This window comes from Narcine bancroftii, chromosome 8, assembly GCF_036971445.1.
Source record: "Narcine bancroftii isolate sNarBan1 chromosome 8, sNarBan1.hap1, whole genome shotgun sequence".
NCBI classification, from domain to species: Eukaryota; Metazoa; Chordata; class Chondrichthyes; order Torpediniformes; family Narcinidae; genus Narcine; species Narcine bancroftii.
The window spans coordinates 37,766,639-37,785,827 of NC_091476.1; the positions used below are offsets into that span (position 1 = coordinate 37,766,639).

General features: G+C 43.6%; 1 protein-coding gene across 10 annotated transcripts in view; it reads left to right on the plus strand.

The window, feature by feature from the left end:
* npas2 (neuronal PAS domain protein 2) overlaps window positions 1–19,189 on the plus strand; it is a 154,718-nt gene that overhangs the window by 18,281 nt on the left and 117,248 nt on the right. For 6 of the 10 annotated variants that reach the window (XM_069893459.1, XM_069893453.1, XM_069893456.1 and 3 more), the window contains 4 exons: window positions 10,146–10,202; window positions 14,211–14,359; window positions 16,117–16,208; window positions 18,215–18,304. In XM_069893459.1, the coding sequence (XP_069749560.1) occupies window positions 10,171–10,202; window positions 14,211–14,359; window positions 16,117–16,208; window positions 18,215–18,304 (363 nt within the window). In that variant the 5' untranslated portion in view covers window positions 10,146–10,170. Of the gene's footprint in view, window positions 1–1,388; window positions 1,497–6,127; window positions 6,335–10,145; window positions 10,203–14,210; window positions 14,360–16,116; window positions 16,209–18,214; window positions 18,305–19,189 lie in introns of those variants that run through there. The other 4 variants (XM_069893460.1, XM_069893461.1, XM_069893462.1 and 1 more) reach the window with 4 other exon arrangements.

A 19,189-nucleotide genomic window follows, 5' to 3' on the forward strand; every position in this document is an offset into this window, starting at 1 on the left:
GAAGAGTCAAGATTTTACTTGTTTACCCATTCACAGAATGTGAAACTGGCTGCCAAAGACCACTTTTAGTATCTATCTTAATTACCCTCAATCTGAATGTGAGCAGGTGGCTGAGACACATTTTGGAAGGATTATTTGGCCAGATTGCTGTGGAGTTCAGAGTTACGATAAGCCAGAGCAAGAGAGCACTGGAGATTTCCTTCATGAAAGGAAATAGGTGAATGAAAGGAATTCTTCACAATGATCATGGTCATTGTTGCCAATGGTGACTTAATTACAGAAAATGTTAGTGATTGAACTTTAATTAACCAGCTGGAATTTGAATAATTGTTAAAACCTCTGGATATTGGGGTAGTCTTAATAAGGGATTCTGGCATCTAACTTTGGAACCTGGAACGTTTTAATAGAGGAATCCATAATGAAAAAAAACCAATGCATCTATGAAAGATTCTGCCTGAAACACTGGAACCTGGAGGGACTGAATGAGAGAATCCAACCTGAAACATCAGTTCTTTTTCTCCCACTGTCACTGCCCAATCCACAGAGTTCCTCCAGCAGATGATTTTTACCCTGTAAGTTAGACCTGCCATTTCACCACAATGTTCTTCATCCCAATGGGGATAGTTTACCACTAAAACTAATCATCTGACTGACTTTGTTTATTTAACCTGTAAAAGTCACACTTCATTAACCCAAATTTTCAACAGCTGATATAGCTCAAAAAATTCCTTAAATGGAATTTACGCCTCCTAATCTCAAAGTGGTATTTCACTGATAACATCCACTAGGGTAGACATGAAATGATTGTTCATGCCATCAATATTTGCAATCAGTTGTGGAGACTCACTGGTTCATGCAGCATCCATGGAGAGAAATGATAAGTCAGCATTCTTATTTGATAAGCCAAGCTTATCAAGATTGGCTTCTTTTAACTGACCATTTCTACCCTTGGATGTTGCTTTACCTGCTGAGTCCCCCAGCTCCTCAGTATTTGATCAAGATTCCAGCATTGTTTTGCTTTCCTATTGTCTTATTCCACTCATGTGTGGCAATGAAATACTGTTGGAATGGCACCTGAATAAACATACACCCTAAGTATAAAATTACAAAAATTAAAATATAAAAATTAAATGTGTGTGGGTGCGCACACAGCTTAGAGGGAACAGTGGTCAGGTGTTCATCAAATGGAACTGGGTGGGAGTGGTTGGGTAGGGTGGAGATGAGTGGAACTTGCCTGGTCGGATTTTCCTGACCTGCTGGCCAACATTTATCCCTCAACCACAAACAGTTGTCGAGAAATAAAGTGGCTTTTACTTGTGATTGTTGGTGGGACCTTGCTGTGCAAGTTTGTTTATGGTGTAACAGTAAATCACATGCAATGCCACAGTTGTAACACACAACAGCTTCACGAGTTATGAGGTCACAAGTAATCCATCAGGTGTAAAGCACATCAGGTGTGTGAAAAGTGCTTTAGAAATGCATGTGGCCAATGAAAGGTACCGTCATTGTGACATATCCTTCATGTAGTGGTGTATTAACATGGTTAGCTCTGAAAAAAACATCTCAGGATATTATGATGTAATTGTGAGTAAGGTTGTCTCCAGGGCAATGGATAAAAAACCCAAAGTCCAATGGTAATATAACACAAGAGTACACACAACTTCTTACAATGTTCAGTTATACTGGGTCTTACAGCAGCTAAAAGGAAGTTTTATTTGCCAGTCTGAATGGCATTTAACCTGAAAAACACAATGGATAAGCTATCTGTCTGAGATTTATATTAAATTGCCGTGGCTACACTTACACAGATCTTACAAAATCAAGAGGAGCTCAGAGAAGATTAATGCTTGCAATTATTTTTCTAAGGATAGATAATTGTGGAACAAGAGGCCATAGGCTTATGGTGAGAGGGCAGAAACTTAAGATGGACCTGAGGGGCAATATTTTCACTCAGAAGATGGTTCGTATCTGGAAGGATAGGCTAAAGGGAATGATGGAAGTAGACGCAAATTTGACATTGAAAAGGCATTTGGACAGATACATGGAGAGGAAGGGATGGCCAAATGTAGGGAAATAGTGTTAGCCCAGAATGCCGACTTGGTCAACATGAACAAGTTGGGCTGAAGGGCCTGTTCTGTGTGGTATAACACTATGATGTAATCAATGTAATTCGATACATGCGATGTGAAGGAACATATTAACACTCTACAACAGAATCAGTTTGATCTTCACAACATGTGTATTAGATTTAAAAATGTTTAATGCATCTATGAAGGCAGTCGATGTCCTAAAGGACATTCACCACCTGGGTCACAATCTCCTCTCACTGCTACTTTCCAGGCAGAAGGGACCCTTACCCTTACCCCCTCACACCCCCTACCCCCACCCCACCCCCTTTTTCATTCAGGTTGTCTGCCTAATTTTCAACATTCCTTATGAAGGGCTCAGGCCCAAAACATGGACTGCCTTTTACTTCCTCTGGACGCTCTGTGACCTGCTAAGTTTCTCCAGCACATTTATCCACTGCTCTCAACCCCAGCAGCTGTAGATTTTCTTATTCACCCAACAATCAATGGGTGATGTTAGGATTTACTGTTTAATCTTTTTCTGAATTCATAGTTGAATTCACATCACTTCCAGAAATGTTCGACCGAAGAAAAGTCTTACTCTCAGGCAGATGGTTGCTCTCAATAAGACTTTGTTTCAGGTCTCATTTAATCATTGATAGCATCCATTTTTAAAATCCTACTGGGTCAAGAAACACTCCAGGGTGTTCTAACCAAATAAAGTGCCAAATTTAATTCTTTAAACAAAAGCATGGTCTCACAAGAATAAGAGAGCTCCCAGGCATCATGTAGTTGAAATACTAATTGAATGTTCTTTTCCTCAGAGCTTGAGTAATGATCAATTTGTCAGCCCTTGTCTCTTTTCTCTCTTTGGCTTGGCTTCACGGACAAAGATTTATGGAGGGGGTAAATGTCCACGTCAGCTGCAGGCTCGTTTGTGGCTGACAAGTCCGATGCGGGACAGGCAGACACGGTTGCAGCGGTTGCAGGGGAAAATTGGTTGGTTGGGGTTGGGTGTTGGGTTTTTCCTCCTTTGCCTAATGCATCACATAGATTAAAGCTCTCAAGTATACTTGAGAATAGGGAAGCAAGATGGTTGAAATAAAAACATAAAATCTTAGAAACATTCAGCAGGCCAGGCCGTATCTGTGGGTAGAGAAATAGGTTACATTTCAGATTGAAGGTCCTTGGTCAGAACTGGGAAGAGAGAACTTCTATGCCCTTTTTTCTGTGTGGGGGGGAGGGAGTGTAAGGAGACAGCAGGCTGTTTATGTTGATGATCCAGCTGAGAATCCAAACTTAGCACAGGAATCATGATGTACAATTTACCCATGTCCTTCCAGTATAAAATTGGGAGAAAGGCAACCTTGCGCTGCCAACTAATTCCAATCACTGAAATATCCAGGGTGGAAGAGAGCAAGACGCAAAAGATGCTGTGATTGTAGTAAAAACGCCAAAAGGCTGGAGGAACTCAGCAGGTCTCGCAGCATCCATAGGAGCTAAAGACGTACAACCAACGTTACGGGCCTGAGCCCATCTGAGGTCTGAGCAAAAATCAGGCAGGCATCTGAATAAAAAGACCAAGGGAGAAGGGAAGGAGAGGCAAGAGGAAGAGCACAGGTCAACAGGAAAAAGGCAATAATTGAACAGGGGGACTGGAGAGGAAAGGTGAGAATTGATCAGGAGAGGGGGTGGCTCTGTGAATGCAGAGAAAGAGGAAAGGAGACAGACCGAGTTAGAGCAGTGGTTCTCAACCTTTTTCTTGCCACTCACATACCACTTTAAGTATTCCCTATGCCATAGGTGCTCTGTAATTAGTAAGGGATTGCTATGTAGGTGGCAAGAAAAAGGTTGAGAACCACTGAGTTAGAGGAAAGGAGACATAGGGATAGGGAAGCGGTGTGGGGGGGGGGGGGTGGGCTAATGAAAACCGGGGAAGTCTTCGGTAATGCCATCCAGTTGAAGGGTGCCCAATCAGAATAGGAGGTGTTGTTCCTCCAATCTGCAGCTGGTCTCAGGCTGGCAGTGCATGAGACTATGGACAGACATGTCAGAAAAGGAATTGAAATGTGTTGCCAGTGGGAGATCCCTATTATTACAGCGGACAGACCGAAGGTACTTAATGAAACAATTTTAGTGCTGGACACAGCCAAGAAAGACTCAGCCACTACATTGAAAGTCTGGGCCGCGTTCTTGAGACCAAAGGTCATATGCAGAAATTCAGAGGCCAGAGGGGGTGATGATTGCTGTCTTGCTGATGTCCTCGGGGTGGACCGGGATCTGATGATACCCCCGCATCAGATCAAACTTGGAGAAGACTTGCATGGAGATTGGCCAAGAAGTCTTAAATGTGTGGAACTGGGTACCTGTCCAGTATGGTCGTGTTGTTCAAACACCGGTAATCGCCGCAGGGTTCCAGCCCCTGGAGGATTTGGGGACCATGTGGAGAGGGGATGCCCAGGCGCTGTCCGAGCAATGGACGATCCCCAACTCCTGTAGCCGGGAAAACTCCTCCTTTGCCAGCTGCAGCTTCTCGGGCAGAAGTCGTCTGGGCTTGGCGTGCAGCGGGGGGCCTTGCGTGGAGATATGGTGGTATACCCCGTGCTGGGGTAAGGTTGCACTGAATTGTGGTTGAAGGATGGTGGGGAACTCATGGAGTATGTTAGAATACTCATCCCTGGAAATGGCGATGGCAGTGATCTCGGGCCTGCAGGCGTGGTGTCCAGGCGCACCGAATGGAAGGTATGAGTGTTGACCAGCCTCTTGCCCTTCATGTCGACCAACAGTCTGTGTGCCCTCAGGAAGTTGGCCCCTAACAACATAGTACCCACTGAGGCTAACACAACTTCCAGCAGAATTTCTCTTTCCCGATCTGGATCTGCGCCCTGAGGGTACTGAAGGTCTTGATGGCAGAACTGTTGTCTGCCCGCAGGGTGGGACCATGAGATCGGGTGCGTGTATCAAGGGTGGTGGGGGACAGAACGCTCAGCTCCGCTCCTGTGTCCACAAGGAAACGTCGGCTGGTGGACTTGTCGTTAACGTGAAGGAGATCCACGTGGCCAGCCATTGCAACCATCAACGGTGGCTAACCAGGTCATTTCCCCTGGTAGTCACACAGTTGTCAGCACTTACGAGCTTGCACTCCCCAGCGCTGATGGTATGGCTTGTGCTTTGGGGAGTGTTGCGGCTGGCTGGCTCTTGGTTGCGCCACCTGACAGGGCTGCTTCATTCTCCCTCTTGGAGCACCAGAGGGTGTTCGCTCGGGCTGCAACTCGACAGGGATCGTGAAGTCCTCATCTGCCAGGAGTAGTTGGATGTCACTGGGCATCTGCTCGAGGAAGATCTGATGGAATAGGAAACAAGATTTGTGATCCTCTGCCAGCACCAGCATCTCGTCCATTAGGGCCGATGGTGTGCGGTCCCCAAGCCCGTCGAGGTGCAGTAGCCTGGAGGCACGCTGCTGAGTGTCAAGGAACTGACTTCACATTTGCAGTCATGTTCACCAGCTGCCAGAACCCTCCAACTGCTTTGTCAGCTTTGGTTACCATTTACGCATCACACATCCATGTTATCCAATGACTGGATTCACACCATATTTTACACAGCCCATCTCATTCTTATTCCTGTGGAAAGGTGAGAACTGATCAGGAGAAGGTTGCATACACAACAAACTGTTCCTGTTATGCCTCGCAAACTCTCTCAAGTATTGGAACCGGGATTTGAGAGGGTGCTGAGAGCAAGAAGGGCTCCCGAAGAGCCCTGGGTGCTGAAGGCCTCCTAATCATGTTGGAGGTTTGGACCTGGGCTCAGATTGCGAATGGTTTGAACTGAACTGGAGTCTGTGTGACTGCAGTGGCTGTGGGAGCACCAGAGGTGAATCCAAGGATAATTGGTGACTTTGGGGGACTCTCTTTTATTTCCTTGCTTCCTTTTCTCTGACTGTTAGGGGATGCCAGGAAATGGTAATGATGAATCATTGTCTGTCATATAGCAGACTAAGGAAATTTCATGTAACATTAAATTTCTGTTTTATTTCATGACAATTAATCTGATCCTGCCAGGCAAGTGGAAGACTGTGCAAACGTCACCTACTCTCACCTCGCAGCAGCCTCACCCTTGTGACTTGTTTCACTTCAGGTACCCAAGAACAGCAAATTTGCCCAGGCAGTGCAGGAACAGCAAGACAACGATGATGGAAATACTCTGTTAATCGATTTCACACTAACAGTCAGATAATGACATTGGGTCAGTCACAGGACAGCACAGAGGTGAGATGGGGGCTTGCTATAAGTGCCAAGTAGATAATTCGCCCTGTGGTTCCCTGAATCTCCAGGCAGTTTGCTTCACTCCACACGGTAACAAGAGATGACAATAATGAATATTCTGAAGACTCTAGAACTGGGCAACATTGTAGCTGTAGTAATGAAGAACTGCTAACCATTTCCAGAACTTCTTACAACTCTGGCATCTTCCCAACAACAAGGAAAACTGACCTTTCCCAAAAATCAGGACAAATCCAATCTGGCCACACTGGTTACTTTCAAGCCTCAGCTGAGTGGTGGAAGGTGTAATTAACATTTGGTCAATCACCACCCACTCACCAATAACCAGTTCGCCAAAGTGCTGTTTGAATATCACCACAACCACCTGTCTCCAGGTGATCTAAGCATGGCCCAAGAGACAAGACAATGAGAGGGATAAGTGACAATTCCAGGCAACATTTGACCAGCTGTTGCTTCAACGAATAGCCTTGGTTATTGGGCATCGAGGAAAACACACAAGTTGAGTCATGAATGCTGGCCTTGCCAGGACTACCTAGATACCAGTAAATGGATTAAAAGAAAGGATCACGTCACCACTTCTCCAGAGCAGAAGACAGAAGAACGTCGAAAATTGCAGCACAGTACAGGCCCTTCAGACCACAACATTGTGCTGACCTATTACAAACCTACTCATCAATTTAAACCTTCCCTACCTCACACCCGTAACACTCTATTTTTCTTGCATCCATGTGCCTGTCTAAGAGTCTTTTAAATGTCCCTGTTGTATTCCAGGTGTCCACTGCTCTCAATGTAAAAAGAATCTACCCCTGATGTGTCCCCTAAACTTTTCTCTCTTACTTGTATGGATGTCCTCTGGTTTTTGCTTCCCTTGTCTCAGGAAAAAGGTGCTGGCTGTCTACCCCATCTATGCCTTTCATAATCTTGTGGACCTCTAAGTCTTGTCTCATCCTTCTTCACTCCAAAGAGAAAAGCTCTAGCTCTGTTAACCCTGCCTCATAAGAGACATTCTTTAATCCAGGAAACATCCTGGTAAATCTCCTCTCCAAAGCTTCTACATCCATGATGTCTGTACTGAGTCTTCACTTCATGTTGAGGAGAAGGGAGGAGTCCAAAACCAATGGCAGAGGCTTTACACAGACCCTGGAAACCATCCTGTTCAGCTTGAGTGCAATGGCCAGCTCCATGAGCTCTGACTCCCCCCCACCCCCACACCCGACCCCCAAGCAAGTGCTGCAGCAGAGACTGAGCGCTGCTGTGGGACCAAGAGTGCAGCCCTCCAACCTCAGCGCACTTAAATGCAATCTCAGCTGCTTCCTTCATGGCTGTCCCTTCTCCTCCCTCCCCCCCCCCCCCACCACTTCTCCCTCTTCCCTTTTGAGGGACCACCACTCTTTCTGAACAAGGGGGAGTCTAGCTCCTCTGCCCCAATCTGGAACCAACTACTGTCCTGTGATCCCTCCTTGTCTGCCTTCTGCAACTGAGGATCACTAAACCCTTGTAGCATCACAACAGCAACCAAGGAAAAAAGCCTGCAGCTGAACTGAGAGCTGGGGATGATGAAAGAACTGCACTTGGCAGGGGAGGGAGGTGATCCTGCCTGGTTTCAGTCATGTATATGAGAGGGCATTAACTCATGGGCTGAGTTTAAAAGATGCATTAAATAAGCTGGAGCCGAATTTCATGGTGTGTTTGTGACAATAAATTCTGATTCTGATAGCACTCTATACTTTGGTTTGACATTCTTCCTACTTATTAATGGTTTGACTGCTAGGTCCTGCTGTTGTACCTATCGCAATGGATGGTTCCAATCTGACAAACTTGTTGCTCTACTCTTTAAATGAGAAAGTCTGCAGGTGCTGAGGTCGAGTGCAGTACACAAATGTGCAGGATGAACTCAGCAGGTCACGCAGCATTCATAGAAAGTACCTTAAGGCTAACCAACATTTTGGGCCTAAAACTTGAGTTAAAATTTACTTCCAAAGGAAGTTCTCTGATTTAACACAAGTACACATGCATTTTACACACCCACGCATTATCTTGCAGCAATAAATCAATAGAAAAAAAAGACATGAAAACAATGACCTGTTGTGGAACTCAGTGGGTCAGGCAGAATCCATGGGTAGAGACGATCAGTCAATATTTTGGGTTGGGACCCTTTACTGAGACATTTATTATGAAACAGATAAAGTAATTGAATTATAATTGAATAAGGAAACCTGATAAAATCTTCAGATTTTTTAAAGTCTTACATTGTGTATTCTTATGACCTTTGACTATCCAGTACTATTATTTATCAAAATGCATTGACCACGGACACTTTAGCCATCACAGTAATTAAGAATATTGCATTTTTTTGAACACTTTATTTAAAATGTTAAGCCACAATACATTCAAATTTGTTCAAGTATGATCTTTCTTTCTTTGGCTTGGCTTCGCGGACGAAGATTTATGGAGGGGGTAAAAAGTCCACGTCAGCTGCAGGCTCGTTTGTGGCTGACAAGTCCGATGCGGGACAGGCAGACACGGTTGCAGTGGTTGCAGGGGAAAATTGGTTGGTTGGGGTTGGGTGTTGGGTTTTTCCTCCTTTGCCTTTTGTCAGTGAGGTGGGCTCTGCGGTCTTCTTCAAAGGAGGTTGCTGCCCGCCAAACTGTGAGGTGCCAAGATGCACGGTTTGAGGCGTTATCAGCCCACTGGCGGTGGTCAATGTGGCAGGCACTAAGAGATTTCTTTAGGCAGTCCTTGTACCTTTTCTTTGGTGCACCTCTGTCACGGTGGCCAGTGGAGAGCTCGCCATATAACACGATCTTGGGAAGGCGATGGTCCTCCATTCTGGAGACGTGACCCTTCTCCATTAACAATGGCGTGAAGCAAGGCTGTGTTCTCGCACCAACCCTCTTTTCAATCTTCTTCAGCATGATGCTGAACCAAGCCATGAAAGACCCCAACAATGAAGACGCTGTTTACATCCGTTACCGCACGGATGGCAGTCTATTCAATCTGAGGCGCCTGCAAGCTCACACCAAGACACAAGAGAAACTTGTCCGTGAACTACTCTTTTCAGACGATGCCGCTTTAGTTGCCCATTCAGAGCCAGCTCTTCAGCGCTTGACGTCCTGCTTTGCGGAAACTGCCAAAATGTTTGGCCTGGAAGTCAGCCTGAAGAAAACTGAGGTCCTCCATCAGCCAGCTCCCCACCATGACTACCAGCCCCCCCACATCTCCATCGGGCACACAAAACTCAAAACGGTCAACCAGTTTACCTATCTCGGCTGCACCATTTCATCAGATGCAAGGATCAAGTATGATAATTCATGTACAAAAGACCATGTGGTATATACCAAATCTCCCCGACCCCATCCCCTCCCCTCCATCCCACTAACCCTCCCTCCACTCCCTCCCCCTCCCTGCTAACCCCAGCCGCAAAGATGAAAGAAAGAAAGAAAGAAAGGAAATTCAACCATCAATAACATAACTAACTACCCTAAATTACGGTTACATCACTAAAATGGGCTATAGGAAGTTCAAAAATTGAAATGCATATAATCCAAATAGGGGCTGCATACTTTCCAGGAAGAAAGATAGTTATCACGTAAATTGAACATTATCTTTTCCAATGGAACACATGATCTCAATTCCATATGCCATAATTGCAAACTTAAATCAATCTCATTTTTCCAAGTAATCGCTATACATTTTTTCGCGACAGCCAAGAACAGTGCATTCTTCTTCCTTCCTAACTCCAGCCTACCCAGAGATATTAACCTTTGTGCGTTTTTGTTTCTTTTGTCTTTTATAGAGGTAACAGCTGTGGAAGCGATCTGATGGGGGACAATGAGAAGGACAGAGCAAAGAGGTGAGATGCTTGAAAATGTACTGGGACCTGCAATTTGGCTAATGGGTCTAAATATAGTCCATTTGCCTAAGATTTGGAAAGGCCATCAGTTCGATACAGTTCAGGCTTATTTTCATATGTACCAAGGTGCAGTGATAATGTTTGTTTTGCAGGGAGTCCATAAGACCATGACCATAAGAGATAGGGGCAGCATTAGGTCATTTAGCCCATCAAGTCTGTTTCACCATTTGAATCATGGCTGATGCATTCTTTCTCCTGCTCTCTCCCATGACCTTTGACACCCTTGCAAGAACAGATCAGCCTCTGCTTTAAATCTACCCAATGACTTGGCCTCCACAGCTGTCTGTGGAAATGAATTCCACAGATTCACCTCCCTCTGGCTGAAGAAATTTCTCCTCATCTCTGTTCTAAAGGGGCTTCCTTTTATTCTGCGCCTGTGCCCTCTGGTCATTCACTGTGTCTGAGACCCAGGTTCAATCTTTTCCTGGGGTGCTGTGCATATGGAGCACATATTCACGAGGTTTCAATGGGATCTCTCCTCTTCCTTCTAAACTCCAGTGAGTTCAAGCCCAGAGCCAACAGTCCTGATACCTTAACCATCTCTACCCTGGGATCATACTAGTAAACCTCCTCAGGATGCTCTCCAACTCCAGCACATCCTTTCTGAGATTATGGGGCTCACAATACTCAAAATGTGGTCTGGCCGCAGCTTTATAAATCGCCAGCATTACATCTAGTCCTCTCAAAATGAATGCTAAAATTGCATTTGCATTCCTTACTCTACCTGCAAGTTAACATAGGATATAGAACACTACAACAGACTACAGGCCCTTTGGCCCTTCGGGGATTTCTACACCATGACAGCTAGACATCTTATTCATAGTACGGTACACCAAGTATGACACCACACAGAAGTGCAAAGTTACAGGGGAGGATCAGATGGTGCAGTGCACAGGCAACATTTTGTTATTTTGGGGTTCATTCAGGAGGCTGATAACAGCAAGGAAAAAAAAAACTGTCCTGGAATTTGGTGGTGCTTGATCTCACCCTCATGTGCCTACTTACTGATGGGATGAGGGTGAAGAGAATGTGGCTAGGGTAGGATCATGGAGTCACACAGCATGGAAGCAGGCCCTTTGGCCCAACTTGCCCATGCCAGCCAAATTGCCCACTGACACTCGTCTCATCGGCTTGCGTTTGGCCCATATCCCTCTAAACCCATCCTATCCATGTATTCGTCCAAATGTTTCTTGCATGTTGCAATAGTACCTGGCTCAGCTTGCATCCTCTGGCAGCCTGTTCCACACACTCACTATCATCAGCGTTTTTTTTTAAAGTTACCTCTATTTGAAGAGGAAATTCACATTAAGATGCAGGGTTCTAATTGTCTCGTCTGAGTTGAGTTCTTTCTTTGATCCTTGGTGAGATGTACTTGTGCAAAGTAAAATTGTTCACCATTTGATGTATATCAGAAGATATCTTCAACATAATTAGTGGGGTATTCCACAGTGAACCACTTACCCAGTCATTGACATTGGGAGCTCTATAACCAAATGTTCCTTAAGGTACTTTTCATAATATTCATAGAGCATACTACAGCACAGGAATAGGCCCTTCAGCCCATATTTATCTGCTATATTTACATTACACATCTGACTGCACATGTTCTGCATCACTCATCCTCTGCCTGTTCGTGTCTCTAAATGCTTCTTAAACATTGGTACTGTATCTGCTGAGAGCAGATTTTTTTGTGTGTAAAAAAAAAAAAAAAAAAAAAAAAAAAAAATCTTGCCTTGTAAATTACCTTAAAATTTTCCCCTCACTCTAAAACTTTCCATTGGGAAAGTTTTATATTCTTTTTTATATACTTTTGTCAGGTCTCCTTCAGACAGATGATCCAGAGAAAACAATCCATTCAGCCAATGCTCTCTAGAAAACAGATACTCTTCAATCCAGGTAACATCCTGGTGAACCTCCTCTGCACTCTCTCCAAAGCCTTCACATCTTCTCTGTAGTGTGGCAACCATACCTGTACAAAATTCTCCAAATGTGGCCTCATCAAAATTTCATACAACTACACTGTGACTTCCCAATTTCTATATTCAACATCGCGACAGATGGAGGAAAACATGATATACACATTTATCTACTCGTGTCGACACTTTCAGGAGGCTCTGGACTTACACCCATAAGATCCCCCTGTACATCAATACTCCTAAGGGCGCTGCCATTTACTGTATATTATCTTCTTACATTTGCCCTTCCAAAATGCAAGACTTTCACACTTGTTTGAATTAAACACCATCTGCCATTTCTCTGCCCACATTTCCCACTGTTCACTGGACTAGTTCGCACCTCTTTATGTGGGTTTATAAGCAAACAAATGTAAACATACTTTGTGTTCATGACAATAAATGAATCTTGAACTTGATCTATGTCCAGCTGAACTCTTGACAAACTTTCTCACTATCCACAACTCAGCCAAGTCTGTGTCATCTGGAAACTTACCAACGTATTTTTCTGATTCATCTCTCTCACAGAGTTAATCAAGGGTTTGGTTCAGGATGCTGCAATGTAACTTTACAAAACATTGGGTATAAGCCTTAATGCTTTAGGAAGAAGGGGATTTAGGAAAAGCAAAGTGACTGTAAAGCCACTACCTCACAGTGTCTGAGACCCAGGTTCAATCCTGTCCTGGGGTGCTGTGCATATGGAGTTTGTATATTCTCTCTGTTACCTTGTGAGTTTCCTCTGAGGGCTCCAGTTTGTCCCACATCCCAAGAGATGAGGTTTTGTAGATTAATTGGATATTGCGTCTCTAGTGTGTAGGTGACTGGGAGAACCCGTTCGAATTGTGTAAATGAGTGATTGATGTTCAGAGCATACACGATGGGCCTGTTTCCGTTCTGTATGACTCTGTGATTTCCAACATTCCTGCTGAGGGATTGTGTGTGTTTAATGTGGGGTTCAGCCAGAATACAATCTAGTTCTGCTGTTCCCCATTTCTGATGGCATACTTTACCTCTCTGAAAATGAGGTGATACCTATGATTTGATGCATTGTAATGAGTGAAGTGGGATCTCCGCACAGCAACAGTGGCAGAGCAGTAATGCTAACAGAATCAAGGAGGATTGATAGGCACATGACATCCCACCATAGCAGTTGAGAATTTAAATTTGGTTAATTAAATGATCTGGAATTAAAAAGCTGGTGAGTGTGAAGCTAATGGATTATCAAGAAAAGCCAGCTGGTTTATTTCTGTTCCTTAGATGAATTAGTTATACCAAACCTGTAGTAGCATACTTAATTTCTGAAATGTTCTGGCATCTTGTAACTTCAATAATCTGACATTCAAGTCAAGTTCAAGTTTATGGTACAGAGGAGTGTTCTTTTTGCAAGCAGTCCAGCTAGTCAACCCATACACAATGAAGCTGTAAAAACAAGATATTTACTGGTGTGAGGTTCAGATAGGACTCTTAATTGTTGGGAGATTCTGAAATGGTTTACTCATTACTTTGGAATGTGAGTTGGGAGGTTGGATGGGTGGCCAAATCCAGGGTCCAGAGAGCATCAGAGGCTGGGGACTGCAGAGTGGGTGGGTGTATGACTGGAGTCAGGCTTGAGGACAGCAATAACAGGGGCCAGGAATATGGGTGGATTTGCAGCTGGAACTGGGGCCTGGAGCCCTTGTAAATTTTCTGCTCCCTCTGAGCTCATCATGTTGACTGAAGGATTTATTATACCACATGTAAGACTTTTTTAAAATTAGATGAAGGCATCTTTGGATATTAATGGGTGTCACATCCAATAGTCCAGAATATTAAAAGCTCTATCACCACCAAGGAGGTTGACAATGTTTCAGAGCAGTTAGATTAAGGCAATGTAAACTGGCCTCATGGTGATATCTGTGTCCCATCTAGCAATAAGACGAAATTCCAATCATTCATCCCACATTTGCTTGTGATATGTTTGCATTTATAACTTAAAAGAATCTTCATCTATAAACAGGGCTTCACGCAACAAATCTGAGAAAAAGCGAAGGGACCAGTTCAATTTACTCATCAAAGAACTCAGCACAATGCTTCAGGGCTCCATGCACAAAATGGACAAGTCCACAGTGCTGCAGAGGACAATTGACTTCCTGCAGAAACAAAAAGGTGAGGCACGTTCCTTCTGACAAAGGTGCAGAAGAAAGACGTGGCTTTGACACTATTTACACAGCCATCGGATTTTGACCTATTTTTGTCTGAGATCCAACCTTCCAGCCTCAGAAGTCCTTGTAAAGTTTAAACCTTGCTGGTTTGAACTAGTTCCAAGACTGGATGACATCTGTTAAGAGGTTAAGGCTACACTAAGCAGCAGGGCTGAGTATGTAAATCATTGTGAAGTATCAGTAATCATTTCCTCATTCACAATATTCCCCTAAACTCTGCACACTGGCCTTGGAATAAATCTATAGCCCCTTTACCACTGACACCATCCCAATCCAGTGGAAAGAACACTGTCTGAACGTTGGGGTATTCACTCATTTCACGCTGGCGATTAACCACCTCTGCCCCTGCTCACATCCGTGGCATTTGCTGATGTCAGCATGCTGATAAAACCAGTGGAAAAGAGATAGCAGAAAGTCGCCGATTTCTAGTTGAAGGTAGAACATTCCAATCCTCGGGGATGAGTGTGTTCAATGGAAAAGCAATTCGTGGCCCAGTGGAAACAGCACAAAGGGCTTCCTATTCTGGGAGACTGTGGCCAATTAACTGGAATGCCAGTGGAAAAGTGGCTTCTGATATGATTTCATCCTTCACCTGACCGTGGCACTACATTATCTGGATCGCGAAAGTGAACATTTGAAGTAAATACATTTAAACTTCTTTTTCCTATTTATAACTTATGTTGTAAATCTTACAACTCAGAATGAGGTCCCTCAATCTCCCCTACCTAAAGTCTACTATCAGCTCTTTGATCTTTCTGACATTGAGGACAAGATTGTTCTTCTGGCATCACCCAATCAGATTCAACTTTGAGACAGGAAGTGGACTAAAAAGGCTCTATCATGGTTTTACTTATCAATATAACAGGGCTGAGGAGTGACACAGCCTTGTTCAATTCCCTTTGCTTGTGTCCTCATGTAAACCAAAGGCAATCCTGAATTAGGCTGTTTTTTTCCATTAATATTTACCCTTCATCCAGAAACTACTTTCAATTGCATGTGTTTCTCCTTTTTTCCCCTAGATTTTTTCAATCAGCCATCTTTAGTGTACTTATCATCATCATTCAGGTGCCTTCCATTTGGCGTGGGAAATCATGTCTCTCCATTAGTTACAAATCTCTAACCCTCCAAATTGTAGTTGTTTCCTCCCTTCTTCTCCTTCGGTGAAGGCTCCATCTTTGTAGCATAGTCAATGTTGAGTTCATGACTATACAAGGGAAAAACATACTGAAGTGTTTTCCCATTGCCTTCTTCAGTTTCAATGGCCATACTGTACAGTTAACCCTGGCCATTGGTCAGCAGGTTCATCTGTTCTGCATTTTCAGTTTGACAACTGTAAATTCCAGTTTGTAGAATCTGCTTGTAAAAAAAAAACCATCCTCCATTTGCAAACCATGGCTTCACGTGGCCCTGCTTGGGAGGCTAACCTTGCCCAAGGGTGAACTGTAGGCTATGGGATGGAAGGAGCATCTTACACCTTTTACTGAGCAATTGCGCAGCACCGACATTGATCTTTTACTTAGAAGTTGGGCTTATTCATTCATAAATCAGTGGAATTGATTATGCACAAGAGCACTTCTTTGTACTGAGCTGAAGGTTAAACCAATGGTGTGTTCGTGTCATGCTACTAAATGTAACTCAGATTGCTCTTGGAGCTGTTTTACACTGCAGATGGACTGTTGCTCAAAGCTATTTGCCTTTCAGAACTCTCTGCTCAGACTGACGCTTGTGAAATCAGACAGAACTGGAAACCTGCCTTCCTCAGCAACGAAGAGTTCACACAGATGATGTTAGAGGTATGTAAGGTCAACAGAGTGCAACCAATGATGCTTCAATACTCTTCATCACAGAGATAGGTTTGGAAAAAAAATATTTGAGAAGTGTTACAAACAAATTGCAGGAGGAACTCAAGGGGTTGAGCAACATCACTGGGAGATAAAAGAATGTTCAACATTTCACAGTGGAGCCATTTAGTATGACTGTAAGTCCCAGACTTGATGAAGAGTTCCAGCCCAAAATGTTGAAGATTCTCTTTCTGCCACCAATGCTGCTCAATCTTCTGAGTTCCTCCTCCAGGTCTTTTGATGCTTCAGATTCCAGGGTCGACAGCCTCTGGGGCATCTTCATTGAGAAGTGTTGATGATGAGGACCAAATTTATCCTGAGAAATATCTCAACCCTTATCCGTTGTTTGCCGAATTGCCATGTTGGATGATCGTATTGGTTGGGGGTAGTAGGTAACAAGCCCATTCGGTTGGAGCACTTTAACCTCGGATATTACAGCTGCTCAAGAAGGCATGACCAGACCCTCAACCCACCATAAGCTTGCCAACCTTTGTGCCTATCCACACTAATATCATCTACCTACAATAGAACTGTATCCTTCTCTACTTTGATGCCTGTGTAAATGCCTCTAAATTGTAGTGATTGCATCTGATTCACCACCTCCTCTCAGTACATGTTCCAGATATTAACCATTGTCTGTGTGTAAAAAAAAAAACACCCCTGAGATCCCCTTTAAAACCTCTTCCTCTCACCTTAAAACGGTTTCCTCTTGATTTTTTTTAACCCTGCTATGGGGAAAAAATACATACTGAAATTTACTCTATCCACACATTTCATCTATGTCTCTATCTATGTTTTATATTCCATAAACCAACCTACTTCAATCAGGTTACCCACCCACCCATCCTCCTTCACTCCAGAGAAAACTGCCCCAGCCTATCCAACCTCTCCCCATAAGGTCCTTCAATCCAGAAAACATCCTAGTGAATCTCGTCTGGAGACTCTCCAGTGCACTTTCACCTTTCCTTTTGTGTAGCCATCAGAACTGGAGACTGTACACCAAAGGCAGCCTTCCCAAAGTTACATCACAACATCCCAACTCTTGTGTTCTATATCCTAACCTATGAAGGGAACCAGATAACCACTGAAGTTAGAATATTTTAAGATTCACAAGATAACAAGACAGAGGAGCTATTGGTCCATCGAGTCTTCTCCATCATTCTAATCATGAGCTGATCCATCATTCCACTCAACCGCACTCCCCAGCTTTCTCACCGTAATCTTTGATGCCTTGACTAATCAAATACCTGTCAATTTCTGCCTGAAATGCATCACTTCCACAGTCATCTGTCTCACTGCATTCCATAGACTCATGACCCTCTTGACTATTGAAAATTTTCCGCTTCTCTTCTTTTAAATTGTCGCCCTTTTATCCTGAAGTTATGCCCTCTTGCTCCAGAATCCCCTGCCATGAGAAACATCCTTGCCGCATCTGCTCAGTCCAGGCAATTTCAGCATTCAAAATGCTTCTATGAGGTCTTCCTTCATCCTTCTGTACTCCAAAGAGTACAGTCCAAGAGCCATTAAGCAATCGACATATGCTAACCCTTTCATTCCTAGTATCGTTCTAGTAAATCTCTGCAGCTTGTCATGTCATCAGCATCATTTTAACTTACTTCATCAGCACCTCATCATCCACTTGGAATTCCCAAATGATTGGCTCATGCCTGAGTTTAGTTAACTTCAGGAAGTGGGTTAGGATGTCAGGAGAATGGAAGTTCTCACTATGCAGTTCTTGAAGACACTTCACTAACCAAAAAAAAAATGTCATCATGTCATATCTAGAAGCATTGCACTACTACATTACCAGCCTGTTTTCTCTTCAGCAGGAATGCCATTCACCCACAGTTTTGGTATTATCACATTTAAGATATGTTCCAAGGCCTTTTAGGTTAAAAAAAAAGTATTTCACTTAAGTGGACCATTGATGGCCATTATTTCTTTCTGTTTCCTTTTAGGCTTTAGATGGATTTCTCATAGCACTTAATGTCGATGGAAACATTATTTATACCTCAGACAGTGTCTCCTCTCTGCTTGGGCATTTACCGGTAAGAATGCCTCAGTAGTTTTTTTGATGACACTTTGGCCTAGTGATTGTGCATGATCCAAAAAAAAATGCAGGTTCACGCATGGCAAATGGAAAAGCAGATTGATTTCTGCCTGTGGATTTGCAGTCAAAATGTGTGTTAAATTGCTTTATTCTGTTAGCATAGGTAGGAACCATGAAATGGCTGCAGGCAAGGAGGAGGTTATTTCCCGTGAGATTTTTCGACTGTGCAAGCTCAATGCAGAAATCAAAGCTCTTCACTCATGGGAATCTTAACCATGACGTGTAACTGCTCAATTGTCCTCTTGAACATCTCGACCTTGAATTCTTCTTCACTCGTCTTGTCTCAGTTGTTGGTAGATATGAAGGAGAACTGTGTATATTTAGATGTTACTCCATACATAACTGACTTAGCTAGCAACCCTTCAGGATTAAGGAAAGCCAATCAATCACTTGGAAATTTCACCTTTCCTTATTCATTTGCTCATTAATGGGGAGCAGAAACTCTGTCCATAAAGTCTTGATATCTCTGCTGTTTCTGGCTCAAAACTATTCTTTTTATTCACTAAGTTCCTCCAGCAGTTTATGTTTACATACAATCTTTGCAATTAATTGGAGTTAAACAAGAAAGTCTGCAGGTACTGGGGTCAAGTGCAATACACAAACGTGCTGGAGAAACTCAGCAGGACATTTACCATCTATAGGAAGTAAAAGACAACCAATATTGTGGGCCAGAGCCCTTCATCAGGGTAGGTCTCAGGCCCAAAATATTGGTTAACCTTTATTTCCTATGGATGTTGTGTGACCTGCTCAGTTTATTGCCCAACTTTAATTAATGGAACAAGGTGGAAGAATCCCTTTCATCCTGTCCAAGGATTTTCTCCAA